This window comes from Camellia sinensis, chromosome 6 (genome assembly GCF_055761805.1).
Source record: "Camellia sinensis isolate YWXY chromosome 6, ASM5576180v1, whole genome shotgun sequence".
In the NCBI taxonomy this organism is placed as follows: Eukaryota; Viridiplantae; Streptophyta; class Magnoliopsida; order Ericales; family Theaceae; genus Camellia; species Camellia sinensis.
Genome location: NC_138966.1, coordinates 169,229,031 through 169,249,226, shown reverse-complemented (window position 1 = coordinate 169,249,226; position 20,196 = coordinate 169,229,031). Strand labels below are relative to the sequence as shown.

At 36.5% G+C, this 20,196-nt stretch overlaps 2 protein-coding genes across 2 annotated transcripts; one reads left to right on the top strand and one right to left on the bottom strand.

Moving 5' to 3' along the window:
* The first annotated feature begins 540 nt into the window (after window positions 1–540).
* On the top strand, window positions 541–4,719 carry LOC145793800 (uncharacterized). Its single transcript, XM_082876669.1, has 6 exons — window positions 541–702; window positions 827–1,048; window positions 1,904–1,996; window positions 2,072–2,176; window positions 2,281–2,657; window positions 4,551–4,719. Exons 1-6 carry the CDS (start codon window positions 541–543, stop codon window positions 4,717–4,719), a joined length of 1,128 nt encoding a protein of 375 aa, XP_082732795.1.
* A 388-nt stretch (window positions 4,720–5,107) lies between these two features.
* Window positions 5,108–6,382, bottom strand: LOC145793799 (UPF0481 protein At3g47200-like). Its single transcript, XM_082876668.1, has one exon. The coding sequence runs from the start codon at window positions 6,380–6,382 to the stop codon at window positions 5,108–5,110; it is 1,275 nt and encodes a 424-aa protein (XP_082732794.1).
* Window positions 6,383–20,196: the final 13,814 nt, after the last annotated feature.

Here is a 20,196-nt window from a genome sequence, read left to right as displayed (position 1 = left end):
GAAGGAAAAACAAATACCAATTAAGGAAAATGACGATGATTATCGACCGTCAGAGGCTGAAGATGGCAGTGACACTGAATCCTATGATTCGTTTAAGCATGAGGTACTATACATTTATGCATTGTGAAATATATTCTTTCTTGTTACTTTCAATTTATACACACATAGACATGTATATCTTTGTACATATATTCATATTTTATTATGTTATTCAGCTGTTAGAGATACCATCGAGAGCCCGTTCACAATCTCATCATGAGGCATTGACCCACGCATTAGAAGAGGGGGATACCTCTTCACGTCCTGAGGTGACTAGCAATCCGCCACCACCTCTCAATGTGGAGCCTCAACTTGAGGTGACTGCTGGTAATACTATTGGTAAGACACACTCTTTATTTACATTGATTTGAGATCTTAATTAAATTTGTTCACATACTATTTCAATATTATGGCTTCACAATATCAGCTGCCAAGCGTGCTCGTGGCCCGACTCGAGGCAAAGAGGTTCAAGGCCTTGTTGACAAAGATGGAAAGCTTAGCATGCCTATCCCTCCAAAATTTTGTGCACCAGTAGGGGACTATGCCTCAAAACTAGCATCAAAGATTGGTGTAGAAGTGCGAACTCGTTTACCAAATCCAAGTGTTCGTAGGTGGAAGTATGTTGATGCCTCCATTAAGGAGGCGATGTTTCAACGCTTAAATGTAAGTTCGTTGTCTACTTATAGGAGATTTTACTCATTTTTATAATAGGTTAGAAATCTTAATTATTTATTGTAATTATTTTCTTTTTTATAAGAATTATCTATGACTTATCTATTTTTTGCAGGATCAATTTGATTTACAAGGAGACCCTGTTGATATAGAGAAGGCAATGAACACAAAATTTGGTCGGAGATTGAGTAACCATACCTATAGGCTGCCCAAACAATTCATGGAGTTGAAGGAGGCTAAAGGGGAGGAGTATGCAAGAAACCACCCACCAAAGAATGTCGATCCTACCAAGTGGATAGATCTTATTGATAAAAAGTGGAACACTAAAGAATTTCTGGTAACATTTTCATCTTTTTTATTATATTAGCGAAGAAAGAATTTGATTAGAATAGGGAGAGATTCTAAAACAACTAGAAAGAACACAATCAATTTGCTATGAAATTCCACATGTATTCTTTTCCCTTTATCTTCTAGGCATGTAAGTGGAACATAATAAAAACCAAATAAGTGGAAAAATGAGAAAGGGAAACTATTAAACATGGATTGGAAGGCTCGCATAATAGGAGATTAATTTATGGTTCCTTAAAGTGCATCTTTCACATCATAGAATAAAGAACTAAGATTTCAGTTTCTATGATTGTATTAATTTTCTGTTTGTTCTTGGGTTTGGTCTGAAGTTTCATGATAATGGTAAGCAACTAGCTAAGTAACTAATATAGGGTATTGAGACAGAACTTTAGATTTGATAGAGTTGTGGAAGAAAGAAAGGGTTATGAGTTTGGTATCAGTAATTGTTCCATATCTTGTGAAATGTAAATGGATTTTTTCACAATCTATCTTGCCCATGCTTATATGCCCCCTATTTGTGAACGGTGTAAATTACTCGTTTTTCTTTTTTCACCCAGAAAAACCATCTTATGATGAAATCTCAACAAGTCCTCTAATCTATTTTTCATAGAATTGAATGAAACTAGTGAATAATTTGAAATATCTTTTAAGTTGAAATGATATATAGGAAAATGATAGAGAGGAACAATGCAATTTCTTTATTATCAACCATTAAATTTGTTTTACTAGTGATACATTTCATTGTTATATTGGTTCATTATTCCTTACAGGAACAATCAAAAGCCAATATATTTGTCTTACTAATGATACATTTCATTGTTATATTGGTCATTCTTCCTTATAGGAACAATCAAAGGCCAACATCGCGAACAGAGAAAGGATGTATACAAAACATAGGTGTGGTTCTAGGTCAATCCCTGTTAGAGTAGAAAAACTGGTACGTATCCTTGCACTTTCAGAATTATATTAGATTCTTAGCTTTATTTATTGAATATTTGGTCTATTGAATTAGGCACGAGAAAAGAAGATGCTACCTAATCTAGCAGAGTTGTACAAGGAAACTCACTATAATGAGAAAACACATGAGTGGATCTCATCTCAAGCTCAGTGTAATTATGTGAGTATATATCGCAATTTTTATTAACAAAATTTTAGAATACTATTTGTTATAATCTTATTTAATTTTCTAATAATTGTTTAATTTTTTTTTATATTTGATAGGAAAATATGATACAGACACAGGCTGATCACCTCTCACAGCCAGGATCAACCCCTTTGACTGCAGAAGAGCTATCAATCAAAGTCCTAAAGCCAAGGTCTGGCTATGTGAAGGGACTTGGCATGAGACCTTTATCCTCTATTAGGAGAGCCACTACCATATATGTTGAAACAAATGATTATGTGAAGCGCCTTGAGATGCAAATAAAGACACAAAAGGAACAAATACAAATGCAGAAAAATAAAATAGAAGATCTTGAAGAGGGTAAGAAGAAGCAAGGGGAGATAATGGCTGATGTTGTCAACCTTTTGAGAACCAAAGGATTCACTGGACACTTTGGAAGTAGAGGGGACTCATCCACAAGTGGACATACTTCTTGGTAAAGTATATTAACTTTAATATAGCAAATTTTATAAAAGAATACATGTTTGAAGAATTAGGAAGTAATGGAAACATGCATATGACATCCAATTTGTACAGGTGCACATGATGTATAAATTGTGAATTAGTCTAAAAAATATATTTTTTTCTCTATACTTAAAGCTTGAAAAAAGGCTGTCGAAATGCTAAATTATCACACAATTATAGATTTGTACAAGAACCAATAGAAACACCTTAGGAGGGTCCAATATAAGTTGTATGAACTTACGGCACGTTAATGGGATGCACCATTTGTGAATTAGCCTTAAAATTAATTTTTTGTTCTCATAATCTAAAAAAAGTCTGTTACAGGGATAAATTGTATAATTGATCTAATTGTAAATTGATGAGTTACTAATGTTTTTAATCTTTTGTATAATTGATTAATTACTAAAAATTTTAATTTACTTTTTTTGCAAATTGAATTGGGGTGGCATTTTTGACGTGCAACAATGATGTAATTTGTTTGAATGTTCATTTTTGTTTGATAAGGATACACATACTTTTTGGAGTTACACTAGTTATTGTTGGATTTTTGGTGGAATTGAACAAGTAATAACTTTTGGATATTTTGTGGATATTTCACTATTTTATTATATCAGGATGAAATTATTTGTAATGATGAATGGATATTTTCATTTTGATAATTCGTAAATGTGTTGATAACAGGTTAGGTTAAGTTGTGATGGAATTGTTATATTCAACAGGTTTCAACATGAACAGGGTCATATTTGTTGAACTAAAATTTAGATTTTGATAAAATAGGTATATAATGTGGAAAAAAATATTATGAAATTATTGACAAAATTTTCCATCCCTAAAGAAGGTTTTTTTTGTCTCTTATTTGGCTTAGGTGGATGATTAATTTTGTCATAAATTCTTTATTTCGTCGCTAAATGAATTTGTCATGACAAAAAATATTGTCACATTTTGTCACTATTACCCTCAATGTGTGATGAATTTTTTTTGACATTATTTCATCATTTTTAATGATGAATTTGTTTTTATCTCTATTGGTGGCTTCTTTGACAAAAACTTTTCGTCTTCGTTTATATTAAATGTGACAAAATTATTTTGTCTCCATTTCTTATATTTATGACAAAATACTTTTGTCTCTAATTTCTCCTTTAATGACAAAATATTTTGTCGCCAATTACTTATAAGTATGTTCCCAACAGAGTGTATTGGAGACAAAAAAAATTCGTCACAAATTTATCATTTTTAATGATGAATTTGTTTTTGTCTCTATTGGTAGCTTCTTTGACAAATTTTTTTTGTCTTCGTTTATATTAAACGTGACAAAATTATTTCGTCTCTATTTCTTATATTTATGACAAAATATTTTTGTCTCTAATTTCTTCTTTAATGACAAAATATTTTGTCGCTAATTACTTGCAAGTATGTTCCCAATAGAGTGTATTGGAGACAAAAAAATTCGTCACATATTTATCATTTTTAATGATGAATTTGTTTTTGTCTCTATTGGTGGCTTCTTTGACAAAACAATTTCGTCTTCGATTATATTAAACGTGACAAAATTATTTCGTCTCTATTTCTTATATTTATGACGAAATACTTTTGTCTCTAATTTCTTCTTTAATGACAAAATATTTTGTCGCTAATTACTTACAAGTATGTTCCCAACAAAGTGTATTGGAGACAAAAAAAATTCATCACAAATTTATCATTTTCAATGACGAATTTTTTTTTTTTCGTCTCTAAGACCCTTTAGCGACGACCCTTTGGAGACAAAACGGGTGACGAAAAATGTTCGTCGTAATTAGTTTGGGTGACGAAATATATACATTTTGGGACAAATTTGTTTTGCCTTTAAATCCCAAATTTGTTGTAGTGCAAATGATGCAGGGTACGTGGTTTGTTTGCAAGAGAAAGAGAATGTTGCAGCAGAGAAGCAGTTACCAGCGGTTATGGAGATCATAGCTAGTTATGCAGAAAGTGGAGGTAACTGGCTCTGTAATGGGACATGTGGCAGCAGAGAAGTAGCAGGGCCAGTAGTATAAAGGTTGGAAAGTCTAAGTAAAGAAGTATCTTCAATCAAATTCACAACCCATGTGGAGTTACGAGTTATTTAACGTAATTAGCAGTAGCCACTTTGTTTAGGAGTAGTTTGTTTATAATTCAGCAGTTTTCCTCTGTCGATTGTCATGTACATTGAACATGCGATTTAGCTCATGTAATTAAGTGGCAAGTTTACTTGTTCCTCAATCAATTTTCAGTTTATTCCCACTTGTTTCTTCGCATTACAACCTCCAAACAAGCGGTACAACAAATTCCAAATTACATCAATAAGACAAGTCTTAAAAACAGAGCAACTAATGAACTAACTATGCAAGTTTATTTAAAAGGTGAGGTAATATTTGATACTGTGATGACATATATGATTTACGATTAAGGTGAAACATAAGAAAGAATAGAAAATACCATTTGTAGGATTGTTAAAACAAGTAGCAGAACAGCAGCAAGAAAGGAAAGCAAAGACCATGGACTATTCAAATAATTATGCCTTAAGTTTGCCATCCACACGTTCAACCATTTTTTACAATGATTATTCAATTTATTGGAGATTTCTGAATAATTGAATGGGGTGACAGATATCATGATGTTCTTGTCTATCTTGTTCAACATTGTATTGACCACTTCATCATCCTCTATCCAGTTTTCAATAATTCCACTCCGACGAAGTATCTCAACATCTTGTGAAAAATTAATGAGCCAATCCATGAAGGCGATATAGTCACAAACATATTTCGGATAGGCATCTGGTAAGCATTGCTCATATGCGACTAGGTTTCTAAGGGAGACTGTGTTGTGTCTGTAACTCATAACTGTGGGATCTCCACTACCCCATTTGTGAAATTTGTGTCGAATACTACTTTTATTAACCATCTTGAATTGAACCCCAGCCTCTTGGAGCTCTTTTGCTGAGTTTATAAAGTTCCATGCCACAATCACACTTTCAACACTTCTGCATGTTTCAGCAAATGAAGAGCACCAACTATCATGTACCAAGTTGAGTATGTGCTTGATCTCAAAGATTGGTTTTGCATTAGGAACGTCTAACTTTTGATGTGGTAGCATATGTTGCAAGAAATTTAGGGACAACCTAACAATGTCATCTTGTGGGCTTTCAACCTTAGTCATGTTGAACAACTCATCGAGGATAAAGAATGGAAGTTGATTCTCAAATAACAATAAATTGCGCCTTAAGACATTGCGAACTAGACACAATTGGTAAATAGGATCATCCACATCTTTCAATCCCCTCATCTCAAACTTGCGAAACAATTCGATGATAAAACAACCATCGAGAAGCATCATTTGCAGAAATTCATCTACGTTGAGATTGATGGAGTCTGCAAAGGATTTTCGCTCTCTTTCTTCCAATTCTCTCATGGCACTGACATATCTATCCACGTTCGTCTCATTTCTTCGTTTAGCAAGCTTTTGCGAATACCATAATTTGTTTTCTTCCATTTGTTTAGGGTTATCTTTACCATGATGGTAAGGACCAATAGCAAGTATTTCTGGTTCATAGGCTTTCTCATTTTCCCTACGGAGTCGGTCTGGCACTCTAAATATACAACACTCTATGCATGTAGGAGATAATTGAGAAAGCTTTTCATCGATATAGCGAGAGACATGATCAAATTTTTTTTTGGACATATGTAAATATCTCCTGTAAATAGAATAAGATATTTTGTGAAAATGAATTTCCAAGAATTGGCTAGAATAGTACTTGAAATCTCAAGCTGAAAATCATATATGGAAATAACTCATACCAATGGAAGGTTGGAAAACATTTTGCATGATGCAAAGTTGGCTTGAAAAAAGAAAATAAGGCAAATTACATTAGTAGTCCTTACATTTTGTCCCTTGTGTTATTTTTGTCTCTACACTTTTAATTGGCTCAAATTTAATATTTAATTTTTAATTTTAGATTTTGTGTCAATTTAATGTAATTGATAATGCATTAGTGCTTTTATTTATTTATTATTATTAAATTGATTAAGGGTTAACTCACTAAGTTGAGTAAGCCTTCGTTTGGCATGCTAAAAAGCCTAACTTTTTGGCTATTTTAACTACGAAAAGACAAAATAGGCAAAAAAGTCAATAAGACAAAATGTCACATCTAAACCACAATCATTTTATTTTTTCTCTTACAAAAGTTAAAAAGCCAAAAATCCTATCTCAAACGGGACTTTTTAGCCCCAGGCTAAAATAGCCAAAAAGCCAACCTACATCTGAAACAAACCCTAAGTTTATAATTTTGCCCTTACAAATGTAACACGTGCCACTTATGTACATATTTTTCATTAAAAAATATTAAGAGTTATAATCAATTAGACCAATTTGAGACAAAATCATAAATTTAAGGTTAAAATTGAGTCAATTGAAATTACAGGACCAAAATGACATAAGAACCAAAGTACAAAGACTATCGTCATAATTTGTCTAAGAAAGTAAATAAAACTTGAGGACTAAGAAAGGAAAATGTTGTACATGTGCAAAATATTGGTTTCAATCACATAATAAAATAGTAAATAAACAATCAAAGCACACACAGAGAACATAGAAATATAAGATACGCATGATTCAGCGATGCCTACGTCTATGGTGGGGGGGTGTAGACACCCCATTTTTGACCGTCCTCAAGACTTGGACGTCATCGTTTGAACACTGGATGATCATCCATGTTCATGTTTGTTTTGAGTTCTCGGAGGTCTCGGCCGCGCGCCTTGCCTCAAGATCTCTTAACTTGTCTGTTTTGTGCTTGGTTGTGGACCAAACACTTGTGTTTTTGCTTTTGAGGGAAGAGGGTGGCTTGTTGGCCATTTTCTCAACCCATCGGCCCCTTTTTCTTGCCATCGGCCAAGTGTGTTGGCTGATCGGCACTCTATTTGGTCAGTCGGCCATTGTGTTGGTCGATCGACCATTTCTGCTGGCTGAACCCTGTTCATCTGCTTTATGCAGATATTTTATGCCAACTGGCACAGTTGGCATGCACAATCCCCCCTCCATACACGTGTATGGAGGGATTTGCCCCTTTGATTAGCTTCTCCAAGAAGCTTAGAATTTGAGCCTCTATAAAGAGGGAGCCCCTCCTCCCTCCTCCAGGGTTCAGAAAATTGGTTCTTGAGAGGATAGATATAGTATTGTATCTATACTTCCTTGTTTAGTCTTGTTTTGTACTCAAAAGTGTAGTATTGTCTTACTATTGTACACAAACACACACTAGAACACCATCCTTGGTTGCTGAGGTGCTAGGAGATTGATTTCAGTGTTCTTGGGTTGGTTTAAACTTAGAAAACCTGCTGGAGCTTTGTTCTTGAAGAGGTTTTACAAGGGTGAGCTTCTTACCTTTAGATACCCCTTTCTTGCTTAAGCTTTTAGCCTATCTTGCATCTATTTTTAAGCTTAACTTATAACTGATAAAAGTTCTGTTTTTAAGTGCTTAAAATAGTTGTTTAAGATCACTTTGGTGTTTGGGGTTGTTTACCCCCTCTTAGGCCTTGTTTGGACTCATTTTGTGCTTTTTTTGTGAGCTTCGGGACCACCTTGTATTGGCCTTCTCTCTGGATTTCAGTGGTGGGGATGGTGTTTTGAGGTCCTAAGAAGGAGAGGGCCATCCCATCTCCTTGTTGTCTTTAATACTTGCTATATTTGCCTCATATGTGAGCACCTTTGTTAAGTTTATGTTGACCTTGTCTTAGCTGGTATTTGTGGTTGCCTTGCCATGATATAGCACTATTTTGACTTGGTTTAGACATGCCATGCATGCTTTGTATACTTGTCTTGTAATTCCATGAAATAGCCTAACATGCATCATGTTGTAACATGTCTTTCTAGCATGATTTTGGCTCGACTTCAAGAAGCTTTTATCCATGTTTTGGTATGCTTGAGGTCTGATTTTGGTTGTCTTGGTCATCCATGACTTGCTTTGTATAGCTACCATGTAATCTAGCTTGTAGGCTTTGAGTGTTGGATCCTCTAGCATGCTCTACTTGGATCATTTCAGTGGTTTGGCATTACTTGTAATGTTATTTCAGTCCATATAGTATGCTTGAATACTTGCACTTATTGCTCCTTTAATGCTTTGAAGGGTTTGTGTTTTATGCCTTATGAATGTGCCATTGCGTATGCCCCCATGCTTAGGCCACTTAGGCGCCATCTAAGTGTGTTTTCGGTCTTGTTTAGACCTGCCTTGGGACTGTTTTAGGCCCCCTTGGCCCTTTAGGGCTTGCCTCATGTAGCCTTGGTTTGAGTCCCCTAGCTAATTTCAAGTTTTGGGCTTTGTTACATGCTTTACTTGCTTTGTTTAGTCGGTTTGGCACCTTTTCTAACATGATTTCAGAGCTTACAATGTATGTCACATGTCCATTGTTTATCCTCTTTTAAGTGTGTTTAAGAGTTGCTTCACTATGCTTAAGTGTTAGGCCAATTGGCATACATGTTTGTATGCGTTCTTGTCCTCATTTCCATAACATTTTGGCCACTGATTTGGACCTATTCGAGAGCTGTCCATTTTAGTTTAAGACCATCCCCGCATTTTGTTGCATGCTTGCCTTGCGTGTTGTCACATGCTTGTTGCATATTTGGTAAATTGCATGTTGTAGCATACTAGTTCAATTGTGCCTTGTTGCATACTTGGTCCATGACATGTTGTTGCATGCTTAAGTAGTAATGCATTTGGCATGCATTCTCTTTTTTTAAGTTGCTTAACATGTTGTTACATGTTTGCCTTACATGTTGTTACATGCTTGAATGTCGTCATATGCCTTGCATGTTTGTTCAGTTACATGCTTGTTCGCATGCTTGTCTTTGCATATTGTTATATGCTAATTGCCTTGTATAGCATTCTTGCTTACATGCTCATGTTGCATTAGCTTACTTGCATGCTTAGGTTGCATAGCATTGTGCATGCATCCCTTGCCTCTTGATGAATCATGATAGAGGTTGGAGGCCCCTTTATGTGTTTTGTGTGCAATTCCTTTGATATTGAAGTTGCACACTTGGCACCTTTGGCCATTGCGCATTGAAATGCGTGATTGATGGTCCGAGGGTTGAAAACTATACTCCCTTGAGCTCATGACATGATAGGGAGGGTAGTTGTGCAAACATTGTTTTCCAAATGCATTGTCATGCTCTATTTGTCCTCTACTGCAGCAACACAGCATTCTGCAGGAATAGATGGTTGATCGGCCATCTTCAGTGCCGGCCGGCTATGCATTGTTGGCCGAGAGCCTCACAAATGGTCGATGACCAGTTCCCCTTGGCCGGTGGCCTCACCTCTTGGTCAATGACCTCTCACAGTGTTCATGGAGTGGTTCAGAAGCATCCTTGAGACTTGTGCAGTTTTCAAAGGTGCAGAGCAGTGCAAACAGAGGCAACATGAGGCATGGCGATGGATTTCCGAGCGAAGCCGTCCGAACATGCATTCATCCCTCGTCTCGAGGCCATTTCAGTGTTTTAATAACTTAGAACAGTTATTTATTTCGATTTGGTTTTGTAATTAATTAATTAGCTTGTTAGTTAGTAAATTTGTATTATTCTTTCGATCCCTCCGTCGAGAGGGCACAATTGTGTAATAAGCGTATATGTGTGTGATGCATGTCTTCCAACCCCCATTTCTTTCTCCCTTTTATTTAACCGCTTATGATGGTTAGTTCTAGGGCATGTTTCAATTAGCATACCTTATGATAGCATGTTTGCATACATTCATTCGTATTGCACGTACCGGGCTCGGCGCATCATACTAATTGCATTGTATTTCAATTCCAACGTGAATACGTGTATTGAGTTGTCGCATTTCACATGCCATTCTTAGATTAGCCGAGCCTATTCTAGTTGCATTTTTGCATGTGTTGCATTAGGCATCTCAGCATAGTTAGAATTCACGCATGATTTCTAATTAGCTTCTTTCTTTGGCTCGGAGTACATTGTAAATGTTATGCTTTAGCATCTTGCATATGTGTGGGTGATTGCCATGATAGCATGCTTGCCATGAGGCTATTTGCTCATGTAATATAACTGCCTGAATGCCTGTGGGTGAAGGTTGGATTACTTGAATTAGAACAATTCATTGAATCCGTGTCTTAGCCTACTTGCGAGTAGCAAACTTCAAATCATTTCTAAACAAACGGATATGCGATGCTTTGTTCGAAATTAGGCGATCTAGTCTATACTTGTGTGTTGTGCGCATCACATAGTAAATTCTAGCTAATTAACTGGAATAAGAACACGTATGTTTTCAAAACTAGATATCATGTTTAGTACAGGCCGATCTTCGGATCGGGCGAGCGGGGGTGCTCATAGATGACCTTCCCCAATCATACCCAAATTCCTGAGCCGAGGCAACTTTGGTGATGACGGACACGTGGCCTTAGGCAACGAGTCAGGGTTTCCTAAATTCCCCCAAAACAAAATATTTAGGTGGCGACTCTGTATCTGGCAAAGCAGTCCATGTTTGGCACTTCTTTCTCAAAAATCAGTTTTCCAAAATGATCTGTCAGATTTGGACTCTTTGGTGATTTATCAATCTCACATCGCACATTGTGAGATCAGATTAAGAACCGTGACATTTGAGTCCGAACTGTAGTAAGCCCAAATAAACAAAACGGGATTTTTCCCGGGACGTTCGGGGACGTCTACAGGGGGGGAAATCCACTATACATAATAAGGATTTCAAAAACAATTCCACAACTCTTTTTTTTTTTGAAACACTCTAAAACGCTACTTGAAAGTTGATAATGTATCTGAAGAAGCTCAGCTTCCCTCATCAGAAGCTAAAGTAAGATCGCATGAGCTAACCAAGGCAGAGCCACAGTTGAAGCCACAACTACAGTTGAAGCCGCAGCTGCGATCACATCTCACCAAATCAATTAGAGCTACTGTAGGTCATGTATTATGACACACGTGTTTACATCTAAGGCAATTACACTCCAACTGTAGTGGTTAGGCAGTTAGGGAAGTTGTTGTGTTAACTGTACCATAGTTAGTTAACTAGTTAAGAGAGTTACTCATATAGTTGTATATAAATGCCTCTGTATTGAAAGATATTTTAGTAAGTTGAATAAGATTCCTTTTTTCACTATGGTATCAGAGCTACGCATAGCTCTTGTGAGCGCCAAAGCTTCATCTCCAAGTTAACAATGGTGAATCTTCAAGGATCAACAATGGCAACTTCTTCAACTGATACTCCTACCAATTCTCCTTTACCTTCAAATCTCACTCTGCTTATCTCAAATCTGAATTCTTTTGTTCCAACAAAACTTGTGTCTACAAATTATCTCATATGGAAGAATCAATTTCAAAACATAATGCGAGCCACAAATCTACTTGGATATGTCGATGGATCAAAGGTTTGTCCTCCTTCTACAGTTCTTGATGAGAATTATAATGCTATGGTGAATCAAGCATACACACATTGGATCACTGTTGATGCACATCTACTTAGATGTCTTACTGCTACATTGTCTTCATCATATTCACATATGTTCTTCATTGTATCACAAGTCATGAAGTCTAGACTACATTAGCTACAAGATTCACTTCATTGTCCAGATCACATGTCTATCAATTGAAAACCAAACTTAGTCATCTTACAAAGAAGAATTCAACAATGGAGGACTATCTCAGTCAAATCAAGACTATCTTTGATATGTTAAGTCTTGCAGGATCACCAATTCATGATGAAAACCTGGTTTTATTTACTCTTAATGGTCTACCTGATGAGTACAATGCCTTTAAAACAACAATTCGTACAAGACCTGAACCTATCTCTATTATTGCCTTATCTTCATTGTGGTGTTCTGAATCCATTCACATTGAAGGCTCACTCAAACAGGCTCACACATCAAACCTTCCATTTGCTTATGCTGCTACCAAAAACAATTCTAGAGGTAGTTGTCAAGGTTACACCAGAGGAGGATATAGAGGTAGCAATTCGGGCAGATTTTATAAAAACACTTACAGAGGTTGAGGACAAGGCAGATTTAATTCATCATCATTCTCAAATCCTACATCTAATCAACATAACAACACTTCTAGTTCTCATGGACTGATTTGTCAAATTTGTGGTAAGTCAAACCACTCAGCCATGGATTGTTGGCACAGAATGGATCAAGCTTTTCAGCCTTCTTCTTCACAAGCAAGAGGACCACATTCTAAAGCCTATGTTGCTTCTTCTTCAACTGTTTCTGCTGCTCAAGCTAATCATTCCACTACTGATACACCTGGTTCAAATTGGTTCTTGGATTCTGCGGCCACCAGTCATTTCACCAATGATCTTAATAATTTCACTCATTTTCAGCCCTATCAAGGTTCTGACCTTGTCACTATAGGAGATGGTTCTGCTTTGTCTATTCATCACACTGGTAATGGACTACTTCCTACACTATTTACTTCTTTTCATTTTCATAGTTTGCTTCATATTCCTTCCATTTCTTCCAATCTTTTATCAGTTCATTAGTTCATAAAAGACAACAGCTGCACCATTACTTTTGATGCTGATTGTTTCATTATGCAGGACAAGATTTCCAAGAAAATTCTCATAAAGGTTCTCATTCAGCTGGTTTTTACCCTCTATCAGCTACATCTGCTTTATCAACTTTTCCTGCTACTCATTCTTCCACTTGCTTCAAGTCTTCCACTTGCTTCAAGTCTTCCACTACTTCTCCCTGTAACAAGACCACTTGGCACAATAGATTAGGTCATCCTTCTAGTAATAAGTTGCAATTTCTTGTATCTCAACATCTTTGGCCTACTAATGTACCTAGTTCTAATGACAATAAGCTGTGCATACATTGTTGTGTTTCTAAGAGTCATAGGTTGCCATTTCATCTTTCTAATGCATCTGTAAGTCAGTCATTGGCTCTTATTCACTCTGATGTTTGGAGACCCTTTAATGCATCTATTTCCACTTTTAAATACTATGTTCTTTTCATTGATGATTACAATAAATTTACTTGGCTATTTCCTCTTACTTACAAAAGTGAAATTTTCTCTAAGTTTGTTGAGTTCAAGGCCTTTGTTGAGACTCAGTTTACCACTAATCTTCAAGTTCTCAAAAGTGATAATTGGGGAGGAGGGGGGGGGAATATTTAGCTAATAAATTTCAGCAGTTTCTAAAGGATAAGGGCATTGAACATCAACTTAGTTGTCCTCATACTCCAGCTCAGAATGGGTTAGCTGAAAGGAAGCACAAACACTTAATTGAAACCACCATTGCTCTCATGGATCAGTCTGTTCTTCTATTGCACTATTGGTTTGATGCTCTTGCCGCCTCAGTCTTTCTTATTAACAAGCTTCCCACTTCCAAGCTCAATAACCTTACTCTTTTTGAAGTTTTGTATCATCACTCACCTGATTATTCTTTTCTAAAGTATTTGGTTGTAGGTGTTTCCTTTGGATTAGACCTTACACAACTCACAAACTTCAGCCTAGATCTTTACCTTGTGTCTTTATTGGTTATGTTTCATCTACCAAAGGATCCAGGTGTCTTGATGTGACCACAGGGCACATCTTTGTTTCTAGGCATGTTATTTTTGACAAGTCTTATTTTCCTTTTCAGTCTCAGTCTCTGCCTCTTCCTCAGTTTACTCCTTTTTTTCTCTCTCAGCTTCATACTTTCTTTTGGCCTTCATCCAGCTTAATTGCTCCATATTCTGTTCCTACTGTCTCTACTGCTCCTACAATCCCCTCTGTCACTGTTTTCTGTCATGTTTTCTCTGCTCCAGCTATGCCTAGTCCTTCTACTACTTTTCTTTCCTCATCAGCTCCTCTCATATCTGTCACTTCTGGTCCTGCTACAGTTGACCCTTCTGGTCCTACTCCAGCTATTCCCATTTTTTCCATTTCTATTGATTTACCTTTTCTTCCTTCTACCTCCAACAATCATCCCATGCTCACAAGGTCTAAGGCTAGACCTCTCTCTTCTACCTGTCTTTTAACCTCTTCTGCTCCTACTAAACCTAACACTTATTAGGTTGCTGCTACATCTCCTCAATCGCAAGAAACTATGCTAGATGAGTTTCAAGCCTTGCAAAGACAAGGCACTTGGTCCCTTGTGCCTTTACCTCAAGGAAAACTTGCTATTAGATGCAAATGGGTCTATAGGCTCAAGAAAAATTTTGATGGCTCCATTGCCAGATATAAGGCTTGATTAGTAGCCAAAGGTTTTCTTCAAACTGAGGACATTGACTATCATGAGACTTTTACTCCTGTTGCAAAGCAGCCCACAATACAAGTTCTTTTGCCCTTAGCCTTTCATTTTCAATAGTCCATCAGGCAACTTGACATGTCTAATGCATTCTTGCATGGTGTCTTAGAGGAGAAAGTATATATGCAACAACCTCAAGGATTCAGTGATGCATCTCATCCTCAATTGGTTTACAAATTACATAAAGCCCTCTATGGTCTCAAACAGGCTCCGGGAGCCTGGTTTTCCACCTTCCCTTCTTTTTTACTTTCTTGCGGTTTTATCCCTGGTCATTGTGACTCCTCATTGTTTGTCAAGAAGACTGTAGCCTCCATTACCATTCTTCTCATTTATGTTGATGATATATTGTTAACTGGCAGTGATCCCTATTATATAGTTACTTTGGTTCAACAAATGCATGGTGCTTTTGCTATGAAGGAGCTTGGCTTACTTAATTACTTCCTTGGCATTTTTTTTCATCTTCTTCTATGGGCTATTTCATATCCCAGCAAAAGTATGCTTCTGAGTTGCTTGCTAAGGTTGGTATGGCTGACTGCAAGCCATACTCTTCTCCCATGGCTTTTAAACCTACCTCCCCTTCTCCCAATGATGATTTACCTTTTTCTAACCCTTCTCTCTACAGAAGTATTGTTGGAGGTCTTCAATACCTCACCATCACCAGACTAGATCTTGTTTTTGCTGTGAATTTTGCTTGCCGATACATGTACCAACCTCTTGTTCATCATTTTGTTATGGTCAAAAGGCTTCTCAAATATCTCAAAGGCACCCTTGGTTATGGCCTTCAGTTTAGCCCTGGTCCTCTTACACTTCATGCTTTTTCAGACTTTGATTGGGATAGTGATTCTCTTGATAGGAGATCAACTGATGGGTTCTGTATTTTCCTTGGCTCTAATTTGGTGTCTTGGTTTGCTAAAAAGTAGCCCACTGTGGCTAGATCATCTACTAAAACTGAGTACAGGGCATTGGCTCAAATTGCTGCCGAGTTAAGTTGGCTTGGCATGCTTCTCTCTGACCTGCATATTCCTTCTTCCTCACCTACATTGTGGTCTGATAATATTTATGCTATCTCCCTGTCTACTAATCCTATTTTTCATGCCAAAACTAAACACATAGAGGTCGATTATCACTATGCCAGACAAATGGTAGCTGCTAAACAGCTCACCATTTGTCATATTCCTACTTCCGATCAGGTTGCAGACATTTTCACCAAGCCTCTGTCTATTCAACGCTTTTATTATTTATAGTCCAAGCTTATGGTCCTTTCCTCTTCCATCCGCTTGAGAGGGAATGATAATGTGTCTAAAGAAGCTTCGCGTCCCTTATCAGAAGCTAAAGCAAGATCACATGAGCTGACCAAGGCAGAGCCACTGTTGAAGCCATAGCTGCGATCACATCTCACCAAATCAGTTAAAGCTGCTGTAGGTCCTGCATTATGACACACGTGTTTACATCTAAGGCAGTTACACTCCAACTGTAGTGGTTAGGCAGTTAGGGAAGTTGTTGTGTTAACTGTACCATAGTTAGTTAACTAGTTAAGAGAGTTACTCATATAGTTGTATAAAAATCCCTCTGTACTCAAAGATATTTTGGTAAGTTGAATAAGATTCATTTTCTCATTAAAAGTAACAATATATACCAATAAATCTTTGGGCCAGGGGCTTCTCTTGGAAACCCCCAAAGGGCCTAGGTAAATCTCAGTTGGGCCTTTACTCCAACTCAAAGTCTTGGCCCTCCGCCTTCATTAAAAAAAAAAAACAAAGTACTCTGAGTGTACAGTAAATACAAGACACTTCACAAAAGTACACAATCTCATTTCTCATAGCATTTTTTTCGCTCTATACGTAATTTGAAAAATCATAGTCCAACAACATGTGTAACTCTTCCTAAAAATCAATAGAAGAAAAAAGAGTCCCCATAACAACCAACATGACAATAACGAGTCCAATAATGGGGGAGAAATACTCTTTGCATTGGTGGATGTATTTTATGTTTGATTGTTTTGGTTTGGGGTTTGCATATACTTTTGGGATGTGGTTTTAAGCAATAATGATTTTTTGTCAAAACTCTGGTTTGATGTTTTTCTGTTATATATCTTGTACTACATTATCTCATCAATAAAATTGATTTTTGACGATATAAAAAAAAGGGTAAATTATGTAAATAGTCCTTATAGTTTATATGATGTGTCAATTTGGTCCCTGTAGTTTCAATTTGCTCGATTTTGCCCCTTAATTTAACGGATTATGTCATTTTAGTCCAATAAATAACGGTTGTTAAGTTAATTTAACGAAAAGTCAAACAATGTGTCAATTTCGTCCCTGTATTTTCTACAATGTGTCAATTTAGTCCTTGTCAAAATCGAGAAAATTGAAACTACAGGGACCAAATTGACACATTGCTTGACCTTCCGTTAAATTAACTTAACAACCGTTATTTATTAGACTAAAATGATACAATCTGCTACATTAAGGGAAAAAATCGAGCAAATTGAAACTACATGGACCAAATTGACACATTGTGTAAACTACGGGGACTATTTACATAATTTACACCCAAAAAAAAATTACCTTAATTACTTGCCGTTCAAGACAAGGCTAGCTAGTCATGAGGTTACTGATTATCCAGTGAAGCTTTTGATCAAGAGGTTGAATCATACGTTCATGCAAATAGAAGAGAAACATATATAAGAACATCTTCATATAAAAGATATTGCTTCTTTCAATGAAGTACAGTATCAATTATAAACTAAATATAGCAATATTCTTACCCTTCTAACTCTTATTGCGAATGGGCTTGTGATGAAACACTCCCTTCATGTACCAATTTATAGTGTTGACAACAAATTTACAGGAAAATATTATGGGTATTATACTTTGCTCAATGGAAGAAGAAATGTCACATGCTCAAACAGCAAAATGAGATGCCACTCCTCACTTCACTTCAAAGGATCCTATGAGGATTTTCGCACACTTCAAAGTGCTTTTGGAATCAAAAACAGTAGCAAAAATACTTTTATTAGGGTCCCAGAAGACGGGCCAGTTCACATAGCCTTCCTCGTGTACTCAGAAAGAAATGCCAACATTTGTGCTGTTGTAGTTCACTAACCTTTGCAATAATGACTCTGTACTTAGAAAAAAATACCCAGAAAAGTGTTTAGAAGTTGAAATGAATGGATAAAATTCATTTTGGGTGGCCCATTCACACCAAATTTAAATTTACACTATAATTTTAAATTACATAGCATTTTTATTAATGTGTGCGTAAAAGAGATATAAAGATTCATTTATTTTCAAGTAAGAGTGGAATCTATACTATTGTATGAGGACGACCTCTTTTAATATGATTGGTTTGGCTTTTTTTATTTTTCATGCTTGCTCACTTAGGTTATTTGGTTATCAATCTAAGATTACTTGGTTAGCACTTCACGTTATTGATTGCTATGAAGTTTTTGTATTCAGTATAGTCCCTAACAATCCTAAACCCTTGAGGATTCGATGACACTCCAAAGACAATGACCTTGGAAATCATATCCTCCACACTCGCAAAAATTTCTATTGGAGTTTCAAGATCAATATTCTCTTCAATACTCACTTCTTTTGCCAATTTTTGTGGGTTTCCAAGTAAAAGAGCTTCGATGTATTTTATTACTATAAAATGGCCAATTATTATTGAAAACTCAATGGTATTAAAACTTGTGTAAAAAAAAAATTATTAGCTTTGATTAATATTTGTTGTGAACTAAGAACCTATGTGAATCGTCAGTTTAATGTAATGAAAAATTATATCTTCAGTCTACTATTTGTTCTGGCCATGATTCGTTTATGCACCTCATGCTAAGGTTTGAATTTATGAATAAATAAATAAAGCGAAAAATAGGAAATTATCATGATCTATTTAAATAACCAAAATAAACTAAAGTAGTCTAAATCTTCTCTGTTTTATAACTTGCATTAATTATTCTGTATATTTGTACCATTGTATGTACTTGCACTAATTGTTCTTAACTCATAGATCAACGATGTTTCAACATTTGTAAGAGAGACTAAGAATTTGAACTCAATTAATTATCCATCAAACAGACAATTTGAAATCAAAGTCACAAAAATGGGGTATTGTACATTTACTGAGGTAGCTTCCCAGATTGAAAAATTGTGAACATTGAAACCTCCAAATAACTAAAGCCATTCCCATTAAAAAACTCTTCAATCAAATTTTATTGACTCTATTAGAGCTCTTACATTCGTAAATCAACCCAAACACACCAACTCTTTGTCTCCAACCCTAAATTCTTCTTTCACTCTTATCAGTACCTGCGATGAATCGATCGATGAGAGCCGCCATTGCGAGAGCAATGGAGGGTTCAATGGGCTCTTCATCCTCCTTGATGTGGCTAATTGAGGCAGAGATTAGGGGTTTGCCTTGTGGGATTCACCACCACCGTACATGTGGAGGCTGAAATGTAAGCAGAAGCGGAGGGCGACGAGGCTGGAGGAGAGCTCATGGTTTGCGCCATCAGAAAACAAGTGTGCTTTCTTTCTTTTTTCTTTTTCTTTTTTTTGACACCAAAAAAGGACGCTCCCTGGGCATCATAAATTCGTAGGCCTTGGCCTGGTAGTCGGTTGACGGTTAGATTTAATTCAATTCATAGGAAGAGACACTATAAGAATTTACACATTTGGCGGCCAAAATTGGCGACCAAAGCAATTTTAGTCGCCAAAAATAGTCCTTTTGGCGACTAATTTTTTTTTAGTCGCCAAAGGTTCAAATTTTGGCTACCATTTTAATTTAGTCGACATACATTGTTTTTTGGCGACTAAAAAAAAATTTAGTCACGAAACATATAGTTATAGGCGACTAAAAAACAATTAGTCACCAAAAGTTAATATTTTATGCTACTAATTCTAAGTTTAGTCACAAAACAAGCTAATTTGGCGACTAAAATGTGAAATAGTTGCTAAAAGTTGAATTTTTTTTTTAGAGGGAAACCAATATAATTTGGCGCCCGATATGTCTATCTCACACACACACACAATATACACTATCTCAAACAAATTTTTCTCTCTTTCGACACTACCAAGCCTCACCCCGCTCACCACCGTCGTTGGCGACCGGCGAGAGAGACCGTCGCATATTGCCACCGCTACCTGCAAAGTACCAGCGCCACTTAATCACAGGTATGTTTCTCTCGCTCTGTCGCTCTCGGTCTCTCCCTCTCTGTCGCTCTCAGTCTCTATCTCTATTTGTCGATGGAGCTCTCTCT

What these genes read in the sequence shown, in the direction of transcription:
- LOC145793799 (XM_082876668.1), bottom strand. Translation starts at nt 6,382, where the DNA reads ATGTCCAAAAAAAAATTTGATCATGTCTCTCGCTATATCGATGAAAAG.
- LOC145793800 (XM_082876669.1), top strand. Translation starts at nt 541, where the DNA reads ATGCCTATCCCTCCAAAATTTTGTGCACCAGTAGGGGACTATGCCTCA. An exon ending in CTGTTAGAGTAGAAAAACTG is followed by an intron (nt 1,997 to 2,071) that starts GTACGTATCCTT and finishes CTATTGAATTAG; the next exon opens with GCACGAGAAAAGAAGATGCT. An exon ending in CTCAAGCTCAGTGTAATTAT is followed by an intron (nt 2,177 to 2,280) that starts GTGAGTATATAT and finishes TATATTTGATAG; the next exon opens with GAAAATATGATACAGACACA.